Source organism: Tenrec ecaudatus, chromosome 13 (genome assembly GCF_050624435.1).
Source record: "Tenrec ecaudatus isolate mTenEca1 chromosome 13, mTenEca1.hap1, whole genome shotgun sequence".
Taxonomy (NCBI): Eukaryota; Metazoa; Chordata; class Mammalia; order Afrosoricida; family Tenrecidae; genus Tenrec; species Tenrec ecaudatus.
In genome coordinates, this window is record NC_134542.1 from 31,989,392 (window position 1) to 32,010,802 (window position 21,411).

A 21,411-nucleotide genomic window follows, 5' to 3' on the forward strand; every position below is an offset into this window, starting at 1 on the left:
GGCAGCCCTAGTTCACCCACACCCTGGAGATAAGCATCTTGCCTCTCCAACACACAGCCTTAATACGGAAATGGCCCTTTGAAACACAACCTTGGGAGTGGCCTTCAATTATTCAAGATCTTTATTACTAATGGATGCACTTTCTGTGAGTGGGAGCAGGGGCAACTGCTGGGCTTTGCATATAATTGTTGGAGAGTCAGAGCCAGGATCACCTATTCTGCCTTCCTACCTGCTGAGTACTGCAGAACAGGGGACCGTGAGGAGTATTCGCCTGGAAAACGGGAAGGTAAGGATCTGTTTGTGGAGGCGGGTAGACAGCATGCCAGCTGCCCTGGGGAACATCAGGTAGAGCCCAGGACAGCATTTCTCCGCCTAGAAAAGCTCTAACCTGATGTCCCTTCCTATGACTTCTCAAAACAATTCTTACTTTTTAGATACAGTAAGTCTGATAGTATCACAGGTGCCATCCGTTTTTCAAGAACTAACAGAAACAAATGAATGTTTGCATTAGCTTCTCTCTCTGTAAAATGTCATTTATCTGATCAAACAATGTGTTCATGTGTGCTTTAATTCATTCATAACTGTTTAAAACAATCATATAATATTTACAGTGATTTTCAACTACTGCTCTTAAAGACTATCATGTGTTCTTTCTATGGCCTCATGAAGCTTTTTCAGAGTGTGACCTATTCTTTTTGTTTAAAGTAGATATAGATGAACTTTATGTATTTATATAATGTTCCTATATGGTCCACTGCCATCAAGTCAATTCCAACTCATAGTGGCTCTACACGGGACTTGGGGGGATATAAATCTGTACAGGAGCAGTCTCCTCTCTCTCCCTCAGTGCAGCTGGCGAGTTTGAAATGCTGACCTTGTAGTTCCCAGTGCACCATGCCGCTGGGCTCACTTGTGCTCCTTCTATTTAGATCTAGACCTGGTTTGGCAAACTGTGGCTCTTTGTTATGTACAAATGGCTCTGAAATAAAATTGAAAAAATTAAAGGATATTATTCAGGTAACGATCCATTCATATGATTTAAAAATATATGTATGGCTCCAGAATAATTTTTAAATTGTGAGGGATAAGATTGGCACTTCCATCTCAAAAGTTTGCTGACTGCTCTCTGTCCTAGACCCAGACCCAGTTATAGGCTTGCATCCAAAAGTCTATGAGAAAATTCCATTTCCTCTTAATTCAATTTTTACATGAGCTTTTTGAAACTTAAAGTGTATGGGTGTGTGTTTGAGACGTTATAATTTTAGTAGTGGATTGGAGTCTCATTTCAAAAAAAAATTAAATTTACTTGAATTTTGAAAGATAAAATTTGAAGCTCTTCAATGTTTAAATTATATTAAACATTCTGCTAAATATTTCTGCATTTTAATCACATACTGTCAATTCAAACACTGTATCCCATTATCCTACTGAGTTTTCTTTAAAATATAAATACATATATATTAATATCCACATGAAGTAGGCCTGGTGATGTTGTGAGAGAGGTAGGAGTTGAACTCCTTACTGCAAGCTTGGCAGTTCAAGCTCTCAGCCATTCTTCAGAAGAAAGAGGAGACAGTCTGCCTCACAGGCATTGATGGAGAGGCTTCATGAAGTACCTGGAAGCATTCTATTACCCTTTAAGTCCATATTTCCTTTCAATTAAAATAGAATTGTGTAGATAATGATGATAAAGATGACAGTAGTATATGTGTGTAGATAGAGGTCTGTGCATCTATTTGAAAAGTAGACCAATCTACTTATCTATGCATATATTTAAATACTTCTTCTGGGAATCCCTGAATGTGCTCCTAGAAATGCAGCCAGAATAGAAATCTCTGGTCCTTCTTCTGCTCCACAGGTGCTCCCAGTCTTCTCACACCCTGTGTGACCTTTCTTCCCAGGGTCAAAGGACTCTTCACTTGCCTTTGTGTTCTCTCCCTACAGTACTCCTGCAAGCCCCTCTGGTTAAAATCTTGATTCCTTCCAAGTGAGCAGAACTCCCTGCCCACCTGTCCTTCCTGAAATGGACCCAGACAAGCAAGGTGAGCGTTACTATCAAATGTCTGAGTCCAGTTTGTAAACAAAGGAAATCAGGCACAGGCGTGGCACTTTGAGTTCTCCATCACAGAAATGAAGACATTTATGTAATTTGTGGTTGGAAAAGAAAATACAAGTGGGTTGGAAAGGGGGAACTGATTACAAGGATCCACATGTGACCTCTTCCCTGGGAGAGGGACAGCAGAGAAGGGGGGAAGGGAGACTCCGGATAGGGCAAGATATGACAAAATAACGAGGTATAAATTACCAAGGGCACATGAGGGAGGGGGGAAAGGGGAGGGAGGGGGAAAAAAAAGAGGACCTGATGCAAGGGGCTTAAGTGGAGAGCAAATGCCTTGAGAATGATTGGGGCAGGGAATGTATGGATGTGCTTTATACAATTGATGTATGTATATGTATGGATGGTGATAAGAGTTGTATGAGTCCCTAATAAAATGTAAAAAAAGAAAAAAAAGAAAATACAAAGTAATTAAAAGACCTTTCTCTCTGTTATAAACAGAGAGCAATCATTATGGAAGAATATTTGGTCTTTTATCTCCAAAGCACAAGCACACATGAACACATGCACACACATGCACACACACATACATACACACATTCAACAAAACACCCAGTCCCCCATATAATTACTTTTTAAATGGCTGTTCAAATACACAGGGGGCGGCATCTCATGTTTTTATGTTTTACTTTGAGGTGCCCTCAATGTGAAAGTATGAACATTTGACACATTGATAGGGAGACCAATTCTGCTTTCTTCCAACATCATTGAATGTTGAGTTAGACCAAGGAGCAGTCGGTGATGTTTGGATTGCTGAATCTATTTACAGCTTATTCCCCTCGCTGAAATCTAGATGGTCGAACTTACTTTTAAAATCTGAAATCCTATAGCATCTCCAGTCATTTATCTCAAACAACATTGTGAGTGGGTCAAATGGTCTTTGAGTTTCTCAAGTGTGGACCCTCGTAATAGAAGGTTAAACACCTAGCAAGTAGATGACTCCATAGGATGCGCAATCAATCTTCTTCCTGCAAAGCACTGGTTTTTTAACGTAAATCAGAATCCCCTGGAACAGTTGCTTGCTGCTGGGCTCCAGCTGCAGGAGGTCAGGTAAATCAGGAGCGAGGTCCAAGGAACTGGCATAGCTAACAAGTTCCCAGGTGACGCCGATGCTGCTTACTTGGGACCCCAATGTGAGGACTCCTACCTAACCTAAAGCATCCGTTTCTAGACCATTAACTCGATGATGGATGGATGTTGTTGCTTCTGCTGGCCAAACTGTTGATCCCGATCCATGGGAATCCCGTGTGTGCACGGAGGAATTACCCACAACGTCTTCAGGCCTGTGGCCGCCCACAAGCACATCGTCAGGCTTGTCTCCCGTCCACGGAGCCTCTGAGTGGGTTGGAAGTTGAGTGTGGAACTCTTTGCACACCACCCAAAGGTTCCTGATGAACTTGAAAGAGGGTTTGTGACATTCGTCTTAGTTGCCATGAAAACACCTGCCTGTATTTGACTGAGACAAAATGTAAGAGCATTTCAACCTGATTGCTCCCACAAATAAGAACACACATCAGTGGTGCTCTTATTTCTTTCAGCATCTAAAGCTTCTGTGTTTATAGCTGTGAGCCTATGCAGCCAGCGGTTTCTTCCTTTCTTGAGCTATCTCTGGCCAGCAGAATGAAATCAAATGAAGCGTTGAGGAGACAGGGCTGCCGGCAGGGACACGACACTGGCCTGGGAGGCTCACGCACTCTCTGGCCAATGCACTGTATCACAGCTTGCCATGTTATGCTGCACACGTTCATCAGATGACTTTGCAAACATCATTGGACAAGCATCTGGTGCGCCAGATGGTGGTGCAGCTCCGGAGTCACCCTCTACTATGAGCAGCATCTTGGGAGCCACCGAGGCCCATTGTGCTGATTCTCTATCTGTGGGGCCAAGGCATGAAACCTGGCCACTTTGCAGCGAGGAGAGGCAAGATACTGAGCATTAAACTTTGGCACATTATTTCCATATATTATGGTTATCTTATCTTTGTTTTCCTTTTCCAGAGGCATTCCTTAATTTATCCTATACTTGAACTTTGGAATCAAGCCAGAACACAAGGCACCTTTTAAAAATATACAGAAAAAACTGAATCACAAATATTTTAGGGTGAATTGTAGATTCCCTATATGTTTGTGCCTCTTTGGTAAACTGCAGGTTGTCAGACAAGATGTCTTGTGTTGGTGACATTTTAAAACAGGGCCCATATTTACCTGAGATAGGTGTTCCCAACTCATGTTGCTCAGGCAGATGTCATCGAGAAGTTCAAGGTGTGCTTTACCACCTCAAAAAGGGGTCTGTCCTGGCCCAGCCCTGCCACCCCTCTGTGACTTAGCATAGTGCATGGCACTTAATATCCATATATGTGTTGTTGTTGTTGTTGTTAGGTACTATCGAGTCAGTTGCAACTTATAGTGTGTTAGACAGCATTCTCTAAAGAAACAAAACCAGGACACTTATGATTTTATAGATAGACAGATACAATGTAAGAAATAAACAGCTAATTAGTCCACAGAGCAGTACAAATGGCTCAGTTCAACTCATTTCCGTGAGACAGTTAATACACTGGCAGTCTTTCAACTCACAAGAGCTGTTCAGTGCAAGTCAAGGAAGCAGACAGCTGAGTCTTCTGTAGAGCAATGCAGGCAATCTGGCCACAGGCAGCAAACATCAGGGCAGGTCACCAACAGTCAGTCAGATGACAGGGTCCGAGAGTCCTCAGCTCAAGTGATGTATACACCAGCAGTGTGGCGAAGCAGTTCTTGAAGGAACCTCAAAATATAGCAACACAGTCCACAGGTTGGGTGTCCCACAGGTAGTGTAGCTCGCAAGTTGAAGCAGAGAACTAGATAAGAACTGGCACCCTGGTCCCATCATCAGAGAGCAAGAGACAGAAAGGCGAAAGCTTGCAGAGCCATTTATCTCCTTGCCCTTCAATTAAACTGCAACCTTATTAACCCCACCTGTGTTTATTGACCAGGTTGGCACAATGATCCTACCTATCACACATAGTGAGCCTATGTACAACAGAAGGAAACACAAACCAGTCCTGCGCCATCCCCACAATGGTTGTTATGTGTGAGCCAATTGTCGCAGTCATTGGGTCAGTCCATCTGGTCAAGGGTCTTGCTCTTCTTTACAGTCTTGCTTTGCCAAGCATGATGTACTTTCCTGAAGGCTAGGCTTTCCTGATGACGTGTCCAGAGAACCTGAGATGCACTCTCATCAGCCTCACTTTTAAGGAGCATCTGACTGTCCTTCTTCCAAGACAGATCTGCTTATTCTTCTGTCAATCCATGGTACTTTTAATATGCTTCACCATAATTGAAATGCATCCATTCTTCTTGGATCATCCCTATTCAATGTCCAACTCGCACATCTGGTGAGGCAATCCTCATAGGCCAATGGTTTGTGCTCAACCTTTAACCTAGAAGTTGGAAGTTTGAACCCACTTCGTGGCATCACAGAATAAAGACCTGGCAATCAGCTTCTATAAAGATTACAGTCAAGACAAACAAACAACAAAACCCATGAAGCAAAATGAGTCTGTAACATATAGGGTTGTTGAGGGATGGAATTAACTTGAAATACTTGAAAAACACAGAAATACTAATATTTCTATTTATGAGTAAAGTAGATTTATCCATTTAGTCATATAATCTTTAATACCTCTCAGTAAGACTGGAGAAGATGACTGATGATCTTATCCTGTAAAGGTGACAGCCTTGGGAACCTTATGGGCAGTTCTAATATGTCATTATAGTGCCATTTGAGTCGACATGACCTTCATGGTAAGAGGTCTCATTTAATTGTTAACATGATTTCCAGAATTCCTCTCTAGGATGTGGAATTTATATACAAGACCATCCTTTATTCATAATATTCCATGTTTTCTTCACAGATGCTCTTAATAGTATTGAGAATTCCATTTATAGAACAGCCTTCAAGTTACGATCCGTGCAGACTCTGTGCCAATGTAAGTACAGCTCACTTGAAGTCCTTGGAATAGTTTGCTCCTTGCAGGGGATGTGAAGGAGAATTCCGCCATCTGAGTTACCCCGTTATGAGGGAAGGCTGGGCCTGGGCATGAACCCTACTTGTGACAGAAAGGTTTGTGGAGAGCATGGTTCTGATGACTAGCCATAGGAACTCATTGATTTCATCTTTAAGGTACAAAATAAAGTATTTCAGAATCTGTACTGACAGATTTAAGTATGAGAACTTAAGTTTACTTCTACGTAAACTTGTATTGTTAATATACATTGGAACACCCAGTAGTAAGTTAAAATGAATAACTCATGGGTCATCAATTTCAAAACTAATTTGAGAATCCCCTGAGAACTGCTATTCTGCAATAGCATTTTTTCACATAGAATGCTAGTTTTCTATCTTTGTAGTATATTTTTAATCACCTCGGTGACACCGAGGAAGAAATCTTAATAAAAACCCAATAGCAACAGCAAAATATCCCAAGTACATGACATGAGCTCTCAGGAGCACACTCTGCTGCGTGTCCTGGATCAGAGTTGAGGGGGGATGGGTAGACACCACCATTACCTAGGTTGCTGTACAGAGAAATCTCAGCAGAAGACATATATATATACATATACATATATATCTACATAGCATGACAGGGAGGGTGGGATAGGTTTTCCAGTTTGATAATGACCAAAGAGTTTGCTGCTACCTGCCTGCCGCCATGCTTTCATTCAAGCTCTAGTGCTCTAGTCCCGGCACGCTCCTTACTTCCTGAGAGTCTCTCCTGAAGAGCAGTACCAAACAAAGGAAAGCTTTGGACATTTGCCAGATCGTTGTTTTCAATCTGAGAGGTTGGTTCATGAAGTAGAGAGACCCACGGGTTTGGTCATTCTATAGCAGCAGCACCCACGGCTCACCTCTTAGGCCTTGCTATCACCGACACCCTGCTGCTCTGAGAGTAAAAGTGGGGATTTTCAGTCATCCTTTGTCCTCAAAAAACGAGAGAACTGGCTCTGTGTTAGGCTTTGCTGTCTAGTAACATTTTTAGGAAATGGTGGTAAAAACACAGACAAAACAAACTCTCCTATTTTTTTTTAAATAAGCACCTCTGGTTTTATGGAGCGACCGCCTTAGATAAGACTGATGGAACCAAGATTTAAAAAAAAAAAAAAAGCTATTACTGAGGCCAGGATGGGACCTGAAGAGTCTGGCACTTCAGCAGTTGCCCTTTTAATACAGATCCCCGGCTTTCTAATCTCATGTTGTTGCTGCTGCTGTTATTAGGGGGACGTGGTACCCATTTGACACACAGTGACCTGGGTGGCAGAGTGGAACTTCCCCATGCGGTTTTCTGTGTGTCTTCTCTCTTCTGCAGAACTGCCCAGTAGGTTTGAACCAGCGAGCTTCTGGTTCATCTCCACGTGCTTAGCGGCTGTGCCACCAGTTTACTTTCAAGTTCCATCACAACACACGGCATCCTTCCATAGTGAGGCTAGAAGCTTCTCTCAGCATATATTCACATGAGCACAAATGAACAACAAAGGCAAATGCTCTCAATCCACTTACCGAGTGGAAACCAGTTTCTTCCAACTTTCCATGGAAGCGTTCATACTTGCTCAGAGGACTACTTTTCAAGTTCCTCACTTCTCCTTTGAGCTTCATTCCATAAAGTAGCCAGCCTGGAGGCTAGACGAGTATTGACCATCATGTTCCAACTCTGCTTAACTAACTCACTTCTCCAAAATCAGATCAAGGACTCAGAAGAGTATTTCTAAGTGATAACACCAAAGATTGGTGTCTAAACAATGGGCAACTTGAAATCGCTTCCAAAGAGCATCGCTGTCATAAAAAGACAGTCTTCCTTAAATAGTGGATGACACTTGCTTTCATTGAAGCCTTTGGTTCTGATCAGAAAATAAGGTTCAATTCTCTGCACGCTCCCCGCAGTGGACCTGATTGACAGCTACTTAATCCAGCATCTCCTACTACATCAACACTTCCAGGAAGCGAGAACAGGTTCCCTCTCGGTGCGGCAACTCTTCCAGGCCCTCCAGGGGTTGTTTCAGAGAGTCAGGGTGGAAACACCAGGGCAGATGCTTCCTCGAGCTTCGGAACTCACCCTGAGCCTCCTCACAGCGATGTACGACAGGTGAGAGAGTGGGTGCTGTTGAACTCACGGGCAGTAATCATTCACTCCTGGTCATGGGCCATCTGACTGTGCCGACTGTTTGGAGAAGTAGCCTGGTAATCTGCTCCCATAACATAAAGATTCAGCCTAGAACACCCTGTGCGGAAGTTCTACTCTTGTCCCATGCGGTTCTGATCAGTCGGAATTGACTTGCTTGCCATCACTCGGGATTTGCTTGGAGCCTCTGGGTGGTGCAAAGGCTGAAGGCCTTTGGCTGCTAACTGTAAAGGTGGAAGGTTCTAGTTAATTGAGAGATGCCACAAAGAAAGGCTGGGTGACCTGTTTCCAAAAAGTCAGCCACCGAAATCTCTTGGGAGCATAGTTCTATTCGGCTATACCTGGGTCACCATGAGTGGCTACCAGGAGTGAAATGCTTGCTTGGAATTTGGGAGATAAGAACACTTCACGTTTGTTGGTTTATTTCCCACAAATACACTGTGCCTGGAGGAGCGACATGAAGACATCTATGTCCATCCTAAGACGAAGGCTCCAAGGACCGAGGGGAAGGCAATACATTCCTCATTGCTTCTTCTCTCCTACAAACTGTTCTCCACCTCTGGCTAGGGCGATTGAACATCTGTCCCTAAGGAATCTACTTTGCTTTGAGTCTCAGGTGGCCTTTTTAAAATTTTTTCTCAGTTGTTTGTTATGCATAACCAATTTTTGTTTTCTGTTTCGACCATAGTAAAGATGAATGTCCTGTGCATGATGCTGACCTTGAAATGCATTTGAACCATGTGAAAGGGGTGACTCTATATTCTTGGAAACCGATGGTTGTGTGCATCAGTGTGTGTGTGTGCCTGTGTATGTGGTTTACCGTTCCCCTGGCCCACTTTGTGGTCCTGGTCTAGAAGGCCTCGCTTACAGAACAGACTTGTGAAAATTCACACTGAATGCAAAAGCCCTGGGAATGAGTGGAAAAGAATAAAGCAAAAAGAAAGAATCTATCTTCCAGAGGCAAGTGCAGTTTAACTAGTTGGCAAAATCCCTAGTGTGGTTTTGTTTTCTAGTTCATTATTAATTTTTTTATTGCTCAAATAAAATATAGAAATAGACACAAGTCATATTGAATGATCTTTAGCTTCCTTAAGCATTAGCTTTCAGCTGCCGCTTATTTCTCCTCTCAGTACCTGCCGGTAGCACTCCCTGCCTTTCATAAATGTTTTTACAGGCTACAGGGCTGGGTACTATGTAAGCCACGTGTAAAAGTGAGGAGGCTCTGAGTAGCCAGTGAACCGGGGGGTTGGTTTGTTTTACTTGCAGGAATATCTGCTTCTTCACTTGTCCTTTGGTCCTTTTCTCTGTCGTTTCATTTCCAGGCCACTGAGTTCTAAGGAAGTGCTGCAAGAAGACAGGGTTTGCCCAGGGACCCCTAGTGCCCAGCGCTGTGCTTCGTACTAAATAGCTCTAACCCAGCGTTTCTCCACCTTCCTAATGTCGTGACCCTTTCATACAGTTCCTCATGTTGTGGTGACCCCCCAACCATAAAATTATTTTCGTTGCTACTTCATAACTGTAATTTTGCTACTGTTATGAATTGGGTGACCCATGTGAAAGGGTCGTTCAACCCCCAAAGGGGTTGTGACCCACAAGTTGAGAACCGCTGCTCTAAACATATGCATGAATGGATAAATGAATGATGAAATATTTTAATTGTGTGTGTGTGTGTACCTGTCATGGAATCTGCTCTGATGTGTGAAGACCTGTCTCCCACAGAAACCTTGTCCAATTTTACATCTTCACTGAGTCAACCCTCCAGTGCAGCCATTATGCCAATCCATGCCACTTCCAACCTGATGGGGCCTCCTTGCCCTATTGGCCCTTCTTTCACCAACTGTGATGTCCTCCTGTAACTGACCTCTCCTGACGACATGCCCAAAGCAAGAGAGGCAGACCGTGTTCTGTTGTCATCCAGACGGTCTCCTCCTGCCTAGTTTGCAAAAAGCTCCACTGACACCTGTCCATCCATTTGACGTTGTCAAATATTTGGAGAAATAGCCTGGTGGTCTGCTCCCCTAGAAATTAAGCCTAGAGTACCCTGTGGGACCCTTCAACTCATGGGTCCCCATGAATCAGAACTGACTTGGCAAAGTGAGTTCCAAAGCTCTAGGAAAGCTATGTGGAATTTCTTTTTCTTCTCTTCTGTCCATGGACTATTTATTTTGGGGAAGCTGGTATTTGGAATAAGCATGGCATCGCTGCCAGCATCACAGTCACATGCACGGTACCCTAGTGCGTGCGGCACATAGACAGACAGACACCAGGTGGAATTCCGGGCTCCAGTCTGGCAAATTCTCAATTCAGGCAAAAAAATGGTCATGAGAAGCGATAACTTGGAACATGTAAGAAATATCCATGAAAGGTTATATATTTTTTGTGAACGGTGCCACCAAGGGAACCAGCCCTCCCCATCCTGGTCTCTTCTGTTTTTGTTGCTATGCAGCATGGGAACCGGTGTTCTCAAGCTTGTGCCGGCTGCTGCTGCCCTGATTGCCCTCTCCGGGGACAGTCCTCTCACAAAGTACAGAGGTAACACCCGTGGGAGCCTGGTGTGTGTGTGTGTGTGTGTGTGTATGTGTGTGTCTAAGTATAGGGGTCCCTAAAGCCTTTCCACATCATCTCTTCACTCCCCCATGTCCCTCCTGTGATAGCTGTTTTTCAGTATGTGCTCAGGATGACTACAAGTCTAATGAGGGAAAATGTGGAAAGGTTAGACATTTCATGCTGTGTACCTAATTATTCACAACTTGACTGTGCTTGGGAGCCATTTGGGTTGGGCTCATGCAGACACCTATCAAAAGCACTCCTTTGAAGGCCAGGGCTAGCCCAAGACCCTGGCCTTCATCTTCGATGTACCAACTTACCAGGGAGGTGAAAGGTGAATGCATTTACATTCGTCATCTATGTATCTAGTGTGGGAGACCTTCAAATTAATAATAATAATAATACGGAATATACCTTTCCCTTTATACCTCAAAAGAAACTATTTATGCAAAGGACAGTCCTTCTAAAGGCTTATCGTGTGTCATCAACTTAAAGATTCCTTCCCCCCTTCGTGGGCCCAGCTCTTTTTCAGCTCTATGCAGACAATGCTAGAGGGTCCGGTGAGGCTGGGGCACGCATGACTCGGAGGATGTTGAGGAACCTCCTAACTGACCTACAGCAGGTAAATTCCTCATACTTAAGAATGAAGTCTGCCAGGTTAGAACACCTTTGGTATTAAAAAGCAAGGCCAAACCAAACCCTGATCTTTGCTGTTGTAGCATGTAATCTCCCCCCACCCACCCCCTCACCCCCCACAGCCTTTCTCCTCTCTACCCATTACTATACAGTAAGGTGAGTATGCACATTGAAAAAAAGGGAGTTTGGATGTTGTTGGTTTTTTTAATGCTGATTCGATTTTGACTCACAGTGATTGCATGGTGGTCAGAGTAGAACCGCCCTCTTAGGCTTTTCAATCGTTGAGCTTTGTGAAGCTGCTCACACTCAGATCTTTCTTCCAAGGTGCTTCTGTGAGAGCCCAAACAGCCAACCTCTAACCATTCTTTTAGGAGCTGAGCCTGTCAATCATCTGTCCCACCCAGGGACGCCATTGAATGGCTGCAGATGTGCAAGATAATTTAGCCAATCCTACCTCCCTAGGGTCAGATAATCCCCATGGAAAGAGATCCAGCCATCTCTTCTGCTTATCCCCTGGGTTTCCTCTTTCCTGACCCTCCTCACAGCATTGCCCTCCTGAATAACAAACGCTCACTGTGCTGGGCTTGACACGCCCAAGTTCTTCACACTTGAGTTCCACTCTTCCTTCTCCCCGCAGGACTGCTCGGTGCCCTTCCAGTTGACAAATCCTATTCATCTTTCAAGCTCACGGAACTATCAGTCACCGCCTCCTGACAGGTTTCTTTGACGTCCCGTACTGTACTCATCCCCAATATGTACATGTGTTAGATCACTTGCCAGATTCTCTTGCACTGATTACCTCCCCACTGAATGGTTTCTCCCACTAGATGGTTTCTCTTGAGCAAGGATTAATATCTCCTGCATGTTTCTGCCCTGAGCCTTCAACAGTGCCCCATCCTAGAAGGTCTGCAATGATGTGCTTCATGAAAGCATAGAGGAAATGCAAAGCCAAAGGCTCAAATGGTGAAGCATCCCATCATTTTCTGTGTCAAGAACATGTCATTATCATGTCATTTCTACCGCGCAAGGGAATTGAATCTCGTCAAGTCACTGCTGTTGAGTAAACGATGGACTGCTAACCTCAAGGTCGGTGGTTCTAATGCCACCAACTACTCTATGGGAGAAAGATGAGGCTACGTGCTTCCGTAAAGACATAGCTTACAGCGCCACGCTGAGTCTGGCTTGGTCGGTGTGGGTGGGTAAAGTCGACATGTTCCCCAGGGATTAAAATGATGTCAGCTGGTGGTATCAAGCAGGAATTTCTCCAATCGGTAGAGCAGGCCACACACTGTCTCATCTCCAATTGCTTCCTTTTCCAATGTGCTCTTTAGCTGTTGTACAAAGATGACTCTGCCATGGAGTCAGGTCTGACTCATAGTGGCCCTAGATGGTTTCTAAGATTACCAGTCTTTAGGGGGAGCTGACAGCCTCATTGCTCCCCCTTGGAACAGCTGGTGGGTCTAAACCACTAACTTGGGGGCTAGCTGTCCAACACTTATCCAATGACATCACCAGAGTCGTCTTCTAGCCCCTGTAAAGTCTCCAAGTGAGGCTTCCTGAACTCTGAGGACAGAGATGTTCTGTCAGTCATTTTCCCTCATTTTGCTTCAGGACACGGATTCTGAACTAGAGGCAGTCCTGATGAGGATCTCAGGAACGTGCAGGAAGGATTGATCAGAATCTCTGGACAAAGAATGTGGCTTGGAAAACTTATCCCACAGTAACCTGGATTTCTTTGACCTGACCTGAGGGTTTTTTAATATCAATTTTTATTTTAATATCTCATTTATCTGACCATCCCAAGTGAGACTTAGACATTCGTATTTCTTTAATGGAATCATGATTTTTCTAAGAAATGTACGGGGTTCAGCCTCAGACCTAGAGACCCTGGGGCTGCTCTGGCATTTGCAGCAGCATGTGTGTCCAATCTGGGGCTTTCTGCTGGCTCATAGGCATGTGGGGGAGCCATCGATGTAGCAGAGGGTGGGAAATCTACCCGCTCATTTACATAACATCCACCTGGAAAGACCAGAGTGTTCATTAGAGAACGATGGTGGGTGTGGTCAAGTGGATTTTCACTCCTAGTGACCCCACGTGAGGGAGAACAGCTGCCCTATAGGGTTTGTCGCGGTGATCATCTTCATCTTCACGGAAGCAGCTGGCCACATCCTTCTGCCCTGAGCCACTGCTTCCGTGTCCTCACTGACCAGGGAGCTTCAGGTTTGTTTAGAAAGTGGATGTGTCAAAAGGAGATGGTGGACGGGGCATTTCCCTTCTTATGTAGAAATGTGTGTGTTCCCCTCATGAGTGGCTCGAGGAGTCTGCCCGTCAGTCCCTCTGTGTCTGCCCTCGTTCTCAGCTCAGCTGAAGTCAGTGAGCTGCGGAATCGGCTGTAACACAAACACTCTGTCCCCGTCAAAGGTTAGTAATCTCTGGAGAGAGCTGTTGGGAAGGTGGAGATGTGCATATCTACCAACGATCATCCCATTGACTTCTATTCTGAACTCAGAGATAGAAAATGCCAGTACCCACTGTAGGGACCAAATCTCCCTGCCCCAAGAATCCTAAGTGTCATTTCAAGTGGCATTCTCTGTGCCAGCATGTCCTCCAGCCATGTTTAATTCCCTCATTGAACACGTGCAAGAAATTAGCCAAGTGGGCAATTATTCCACAAAATCCTTGTGCCCAGACTTAAAAAACAAACACGTAGACTAGAAGACACCAGAGGAGGGAATCTTCCCATCACCAGAGTCAGGCTCTGGAGCTGATATGTCAGTCCTCTCGGATCCACCTCACTCGCTTTATAATGAGCTCCCACTCAAGGCTTCAGGACCCCGAAGAATATAAGCGGCAAGTCAGCCAGCCAGTCTATGCCAGTGGTTCAGTTATTTAATCAGCATTTGCCAGCTGGAAGATGGGCAATGAGTTGTTTTCCAGACAAAGGCCATATGAAGCAGTTACTTACAATCTGATAGCGATGGGTTATTATCTATTTAAAGTAGGAGCCATCTTTTCCCCCATTACACAGATGTTTGTTGACTTCTGCCTGGCTAATTGTCAGCAGAGAGGTTCTCAGTGGCACTTTCCTCATTAGAAGAATGTTTATTGCACTTTATGGACTCAACAGGGGGTGTCTGAAATGCCGCCTGAGGTGGCAGGCACGCCTGCGCTATAGAAGAAATCAGATTTACCAGTAGGGACAGGACTGAACGAGAAAGGGATTAAGTGAAGGTGTCAGGCACACATAACTGCACATGTATGTCAAGTTTGAGCCATGTCTCTGGATCCTAGGGGGTCCCTGAAGTTCTTAGGGAGGTTCCTTATGGTAGCTGTCATTGAAAGGTGTCAACCACAGTTAGGCGGTGGAGACTGAGCCAAGGGAATCCATTTAAGTGTTGGGTGTAGCCAAGCGTTGTGAAAACCCTCCATGAAGAGTAGAGTCCTGGAGTTAGACTTCAATGCAGCAATCACATCTCCATCAGCCCTGGCTTTACCCGAGGGTAATGATTGCTAATCTAGCCCCAGATGGTAATTTGATAAAATGAGATGATTGGAAACTATGTTAGTTCGATTGACTAGAGAAACAAATCCAGAGACACTGATATGTGTGTGAGAGAGCTTTATCACAAAGAGCAATTGTATGCTGAGAAAACATCCCAGTCCAGCTCAAGTCCATAAGTCTGATATTAGACCATATGTCTGATACCAATCTATACAGTCCTCTTTAGACTCACGCACCACATGTATGGTGCTGAATGCAGGAAGATCACAGACTGGTGGGTGAAAAGTCTTGTGGATCCAATAGTGGTGGAAGTATCTCCGGAGCTCTAGCTGCCATCAGCTCGGCTCCTTGTGGCTTGTCAATAGGAATGTGTAGGCATAGAGACAGTGTGGTCTGCCTCCCAGGAGAAATAGAGAGGAAATTCCCAGAATCCTCATGATTAGGTCACCCCCACAAGGAGGCCTCAGGCTGCGACCTAATTGGCAGGTTAGACTCCACCTTTCACTGTCGATATCCTCAAGTTGACCCTTCAACTCAAAAGGCATTTGAAAGGATTTTCTTTAAAACTGCTAGGAACTTGAATACAGGATCAATGCAAGTTGCATTTCATAGGTTCCCAAGAACAAAGGCTAAAAGAACGTGATTCAGAGTCATAAGAAGTGACACTGCCACAGCCATTCCTTCATCACCCAGGTGCAAGATCTGCCTCTGGCCCTGTTCCCTGCCACCCCTGCTTCCTCCCAGCTGGGCATTCGTGGTCTCCATCCAAGCACTACACAAACACCACATGTTGCTTTTCTTAGCGTGGGCTGAGACAGCTGCTTCAGTCTCAGACCCACATACTGGTGGCCCCGTGGATGCGAGCTGGTGACACCTATGTCTGCAATTGCTTACAGCTGGCACGGTCTCTCGCTTCTTGCAGATCCCAATGGTGGTGGGTGAGAGCCGTGCTCTCTGTTCTGTGGAAAGTGCTACCCGCAGCTGTTTCCAAGGGGTGAGTGCGATACCCGGGGAGTCGGGAGCAGACAGGCCGGGCCCTTTGCTGACTGATTAAAAGTCGTGCTCCTGCTCACTGTCATCAAGGAGATGCCACCTCACAGGGACCCTACAGGACAGGGGAGAGCTTCCGCGCAGGTTTCCGAGAGACTGGAACTCTTGACGGGAGTGAAAGCCTCTCCTTGTCCCTTGGAATAGCCAGGAGTCTCAACTCGCTGATCTTGCAGGCAGAGGCCCACTGGTAACCACTGCACCAGCAGGGCTAGGGGCCATTCGATCCTCCCTTCTGCCCGGTCCTGCCCGTCCTCGGAGCTGTTGGGATTGAGCCCATTGGTGCAGCCATCGTCCAGGGACAGCTCCCACCTGGTGACATGCCCCAAATACCAGAGACGGGGTCTCTGCCTCCTCCTCATCTCTAAGGGGCATCCTGACTGTACTTCTTCCAAGACAGATTTAATCCTCCTTCTGACAGATTGAAATCACTGACTATTACTCCACACAGTCGCCCAGACAATCTGATCTAAGAGGTAGACTTGCCTCTGACTTTCCACGCGATAAACTTCTCTGGTACAGCTGCTAACGGGAGGATCCAGGGAAGATGGAAATAAATGTATCTCTACTAGATACCAAAGTCATGCTTAAACATATTGTTTCAGGTGTTGAGCCCAGCCATCAAAGAAGAGAAATTCTTAAGTTGGTTGCAGTCTGAGCCGCCCATCCTCCTCTGGCTGCCCACCTTCTACCGACTGTCTGTCTCTGAGATGGTCACTCACCCCGTGCGGTGCAGCATCTGCAGGAACTTCCCCATCACGGGCCTCAGGTGAGGTCCCTCAGGAGCACTCGGTGTCTCTCCCCACATTCTTTCTGAGACCGTCTCTACATCCAACTCAGTGCCATCAAGTCGGTGCTGACTCACAGCGACCCTCTAGGACAGAGTCGAGCTGCCCCTGGGGCTTTCCGAAACTGTAAGTCCTTATGGAAGTAGACAGCCTCATCCCTTTCCTGTGGAGCACTGATGGGTTCCAAACTGCTGACCCTGGGGTTAGCAGCCCGACTTGTAATCCACTAAGCCCCACGCAGTTACTTCTTGTGGTTCAATATTTTTCTGCATAAAAATGTTAAAATAAATAAATAGGATTGAGTTACTGAAAAAAATCCTGGCTCATAATCATATTTTATCTCCCACAATTCATAAGAATATTAAATTGTTTTACCAACAACTCCTACCCTACTCAGACCAATGGAGATCCCCATGCCGCCCCCCCCCCCCAACCAGGAGAAAAAATATTTTTTCATTGATTTCTGTTTTTCTTTAAATCCCCCACCCCTTTGGAGACATCAATAATAACAATAAGCACAACTGGAACCCACTGCCCTTGGGTCACTTCTGACTCACAGCAGCTCTATGGGAGACCAAGCCGCTCCCTGGGGACTCCGAGGCTAACACATAGCAGCCCGAGGTCTTGTCTTTCTCTGGCAGAGTGGCCGGTGGCTTCTCATCACCTACTTTTCAGTTAGCCGCCCAGTGCTCAGTCCGCTGTGTCCCCCTGCCCCTGGGAGGTTTAATAATCAGAGTAGCTTATATGTATTATGCATTAAAGCAAGTGGTAGCCTGAATGGCTTGCCTGGATCACTTCAGGTACACTCCTGATGCCCCTAAAAAAGGTGGTGTTCTTATTGCTGATGACAGATGGGGACAGTGAGACAGAGCTTGCAGGGTTAGCAAGTGGCCGTGGTTGGTGGTCTGAAGTGAGAGGCCATGGGGACATGCTGCCTCTGCACGCAGATAACGGAGGACAAGACCTCACCCCCAGGGCAATGGTCAGATTCGATGGGAGCTCCGGCTTTGGGCACCTTACAGACAGGTTGGATGGTAGATTCAGATCTTTCCACACCTTTGAGCATGGCAGTCATAATCCCATCAGAGCGAGAGGAGGTGGGGGAGAAGGGAGGAGAGAAGGAAGGAAGAAGGGAGGTAGTGATCTTAGGCAAGGTGCTATTTAATTTCTCTGGGCCTGAGTTTCCTCCTGAGTAAAAGAGGAAGGAGGGACCAGACACTGATTGAGGTGTCTGCACTTCTGACCTTAGGGAGGGAAGGAGCGAACAAGGAAGGGAGGGAAAGAAAACTAGAGACAAAACCGGAAGGGTCAGGCCAGGTATGGGGTTCTTCACAGTGCAGGAACACAGGTTTGGGGCTACAAGTGATGCAGCACTAAAGAGCTGGACAACTAGGGACCTAAAAACAAGCCACAGGTGGGGCAAGAAGGGAGGGGCCTCGGGGCTCCGTTCATACTCACTTTGTTGCCTTCCCTTCCTGCAGTGTGAGATCTCCACCAGCCAGATGTGAGCCACACTCCTCACGCGGGGAACAAGTAGGCTGTTGGGTGCCTGAAACACAGAGATCTAGTCTAGTCTAGTTTCATACCACTGGAAAAATGAATGGAGTTCGCAGAGAATTCTGGGAGCCCAGAGCAGCCTCCCTCTCGAAATTCTCTGCAACCATCTGAATTTAAACAATACAACATATCAAAGAAGGGATTGTTGGGAATCAAGCAAGAGGAACCCAAGAAATCTGTACACTAGAACGAAAGCTAAACTCCTTTTTGTTTTGGACAGTGGAGGAGCATGAATATGATATTGTAAACATCTTATAATCACTTCGCCCATAAACAGGTAATAAGCAGTCGTGGTGTGTCCTGCATGTTACAGAAATTGGCATTGTTTTAAAAATCACTATGTAGAGAATAAAGCAAATATTATTATTCCTATTCAGAAGACTGCAAAATGGAGTCTCAAAGAATCTGAGTGACTTGCCCAAGTCTCTTTTGAAAAAAATAATAAAGGCAGAGGGCTAGCTGTACTGATCTGCTAACCCTAAGGTCAGTAGTTAGAAACCACCATCCACTCCATGGTAGCAAAATGAGGCTTTCTACTCCCACAAAGTTTTAGTGTTGAAAATCCACATGGGGCAGTTCTACTCTGACCTTTAGGGCTAATAAGAGTCAGAACTAATGAAACATACAACTTTCCTCTAGTGCTTTAATGTCCCCCCCTCTCCCACTATCATGATCCCAATTCTACCTTACACATCTAGCTAGACCAGAGGATGTACACTGGTACAGATAAGAGCCAGAAACATGGGGAATCCAGGACAGATAAACCCCTCAGGACCAATAATGAGAGTAGAGCTACCAGGAGGGGAAGAGGAAGGTGAGAGAAAAGGGGGAACCAATTACAGGGATCTACATATAACCTCCTCCCTGGGGGAAGGACAACAGAAAAGTGGGTGAGGGAGACGTTGGACAGTGTAAGATATGACAAAATAATAATAATTTATAAATTATCAAGGGTTCATGATGGAGGGGGTGTAGGGAGGGAGGGGAAAATGAGGAGCTGATACCAAGGCTTAAGTAGAAAGCAAATGTTTTGAGAATGATGAGGGCAACAAATGTACAAATGCACTTAACATACAGTGGATGCATGTCTGGATGGTGTTAAGAGTTGTTTGAACCCCCAATAAAATGACTAAAATAAAACAAAAAAAAGAGTGAGAATTGACTTGATGGCAGTGAGTTTGGATTTTTATTGAGAATGAGATTTCACTGCTCTCATTTCCTCCATGTGATTAATATTTGCTTCCAAATATCCAAGGGAGTTCACATATATACAGATAGCTGGTGATCTTGGGCAAGCTGTTGTTTCATTTCTCTGGACCTGAGTTTCCTTGTAAGTAAAACAGAAAGGAGGGATCAAACAATGATTGAGGTGTCTTGAGTCTATAAAAATAGCCTGAGTGTGCTACATCATGAGCCTCATTTGTTTAAGCTTTCAATTGTGCATTGGGGGAAGGTGCACAGCGCCAGATTCCTTTCCCATTCAACAATCCAGACTCGCTTCGCTTCATCTCAGGGCTTGCAATCCTTACAATTGTAAGACCACTTCCTCCCCGGGCTTCTGGGTTCCTGGTCTCCTTTCCTGAGCCCTATGGGGTGTGCCCGTGGGCAAATGCTGCTGGATGGCAATGTTGGACGTCCCTTGGTCGCACTGCTCAATCACAGGAGGGGACTTCTGGTGGGACGGAGATAAACATTTTTCCCCATGGTATCTTTTGAGATAAACATTTTTTAAAATTTTGAATGGTTCATTCGAAGGTGTGCGGTACATACTCCCCTTGTGTTATCGTTCCTTTATAAACTTGCCTATTTGACTGAAAATTGAATTTATTTCCAGACCTGAAGGATGACTAAGGTCCTTAATCTGGGCCTCCCCCAGCCTCTGCCTAATCAGTAGACTTTGCACGATTCTGAGTCTTGTTCTTCCTTCTCTCTCATACTCTCCAGGACCTGCTAACGCGATCTCTGGCAGAGCAGTGGTAGGAGCTGGGGAAACATCTAGTTCTTCTGTTTGTCAGCATCATGGAGAGTGATGGTCACAATATGAACTTTAATGTATGCTGTTGGCTCTCAGGAAATTGAAGGTTGTGTGACCTGGTGCAATTTGCAGCTCGTCCTCTGCAAAAGTAGAATAATAGAAAGAATACTTGGCGTCCAGGTGTTGTGATGGGGTGAATTGTCTCCACATGAACACTCCTGCTCACATGGTTGCTCCTCAGAAACATTAGGTATCACTGTCTCCATGCAACACTGTTTCTTAGTGCCCTTGCTTATTGGGTAGACCCTTGCAAATAATACCACATTATTTTTAAAGTATCATTTCAATTTTCTTTCTATCTAAAACATCAGTATGTCAGAATCATTTAAAAATCCCTGGGAAGTTTGGGAGAAAGTGGGTGGTCACTAAACAGCTCGGACTCTGGTTCCTGGATGCCCTGGTATGTGCTTTCCCACCCAATCCTGATTGTCTTTGCTCCCCTACCGGGAGTGATGTGAACGTCACTTGTTCTTTAATTGGCAGGTACCGCTGCCTGAAATGTTTCAACTTTGACATCTGCCAGGTATGTTTCTTATTCGGCCTTCACAGCAAGTCCCACCAGAAGTCTCATCCTGTGATTGAGCACTGCGTCCAGGTACTATGCCTCGAATTAAATCCAGCTCAGCTCTAGCACCTGCAGGCCACACCCACACCCCGTGCAACAAAAGCAGATTCCACCCTACTCTATTTGGTAGCATTTGGACAAAAGAAATGGTTAGCTCACTCCTAAAGGTCTCTCAACATACTTAAGCGTTCTTTACACTGTAGAAGTTAATAAAAACTGATAGAGATAAGAGATAGAAGAATTAAAGGGGGTTGAGGCAGTGGAAATGCACAGAGGGAAAATAGAATCCCTCTTATTCAGTAAAAACTATGCCACAAGGTCTCTAGCTGCTAATGTATTTCTGACAAGTTTATTTGGGTTATGGCTGTTGTTGTTTAAACATGGATTTTCCTGAGCTCTAAATTTCAAGTATTTTTTTAATTTGGGGGAGAAAAAGAGAAGCAATTCTATTTAGTCTCATCTCA

At 45.2% G+C, this 21,411-nt stretch overlaps 1 protein-coding gene across 1 annotated transcript in view; it reads left to right on the forward strand.

Annotated features, from left to right (window-relative positions):
• Nucleotides 1-2,023: 2,023 nt before the first annotated feature.
• The window catches only part of DYTN (dystrotelin), a 46,605-nt gene continuing 27,217 nt past the window's right edge, over nucleotides 2,024-21,411 (forward strand). The window contains exons 1-8 of the mRNA XM_075529011.1: nucleotides 2,024-2,042; nucleotides 6,009-6,083; nucleotides 8,033-8,234; nucleotides 10,717-10,802; nucleotides 11,339-11,439; nucleotides 15,878-15,949; nucleotides 16,608-16,771; nucleotides 20,866-20,977. Of these exons, the coding sequence (XP_075385126.1) occupies nucleotides 2,024-2,042; nucleotides 6,009-6,083; nucleotides 8,033-8,234; nucleotides 10,717-10,802; nucleotides 11,339-11,439; nucleotides 15,878-15,949; nucleotides 16,608-16,771; nucleotides 20,866-20,977 (831 nt within the window). The remainder of the gene's footprint in view (nucleotides 2,043-6,008; nucleotides 6,084-8,032; nucleotides 8,235-10,716; nucleotides 10,803-11,338; nucleotides 11,440-15,877; nucleotides 15,950-16,607; nucleotides 16,772-20,865; nucleotides 20,978-21,411) is intronic.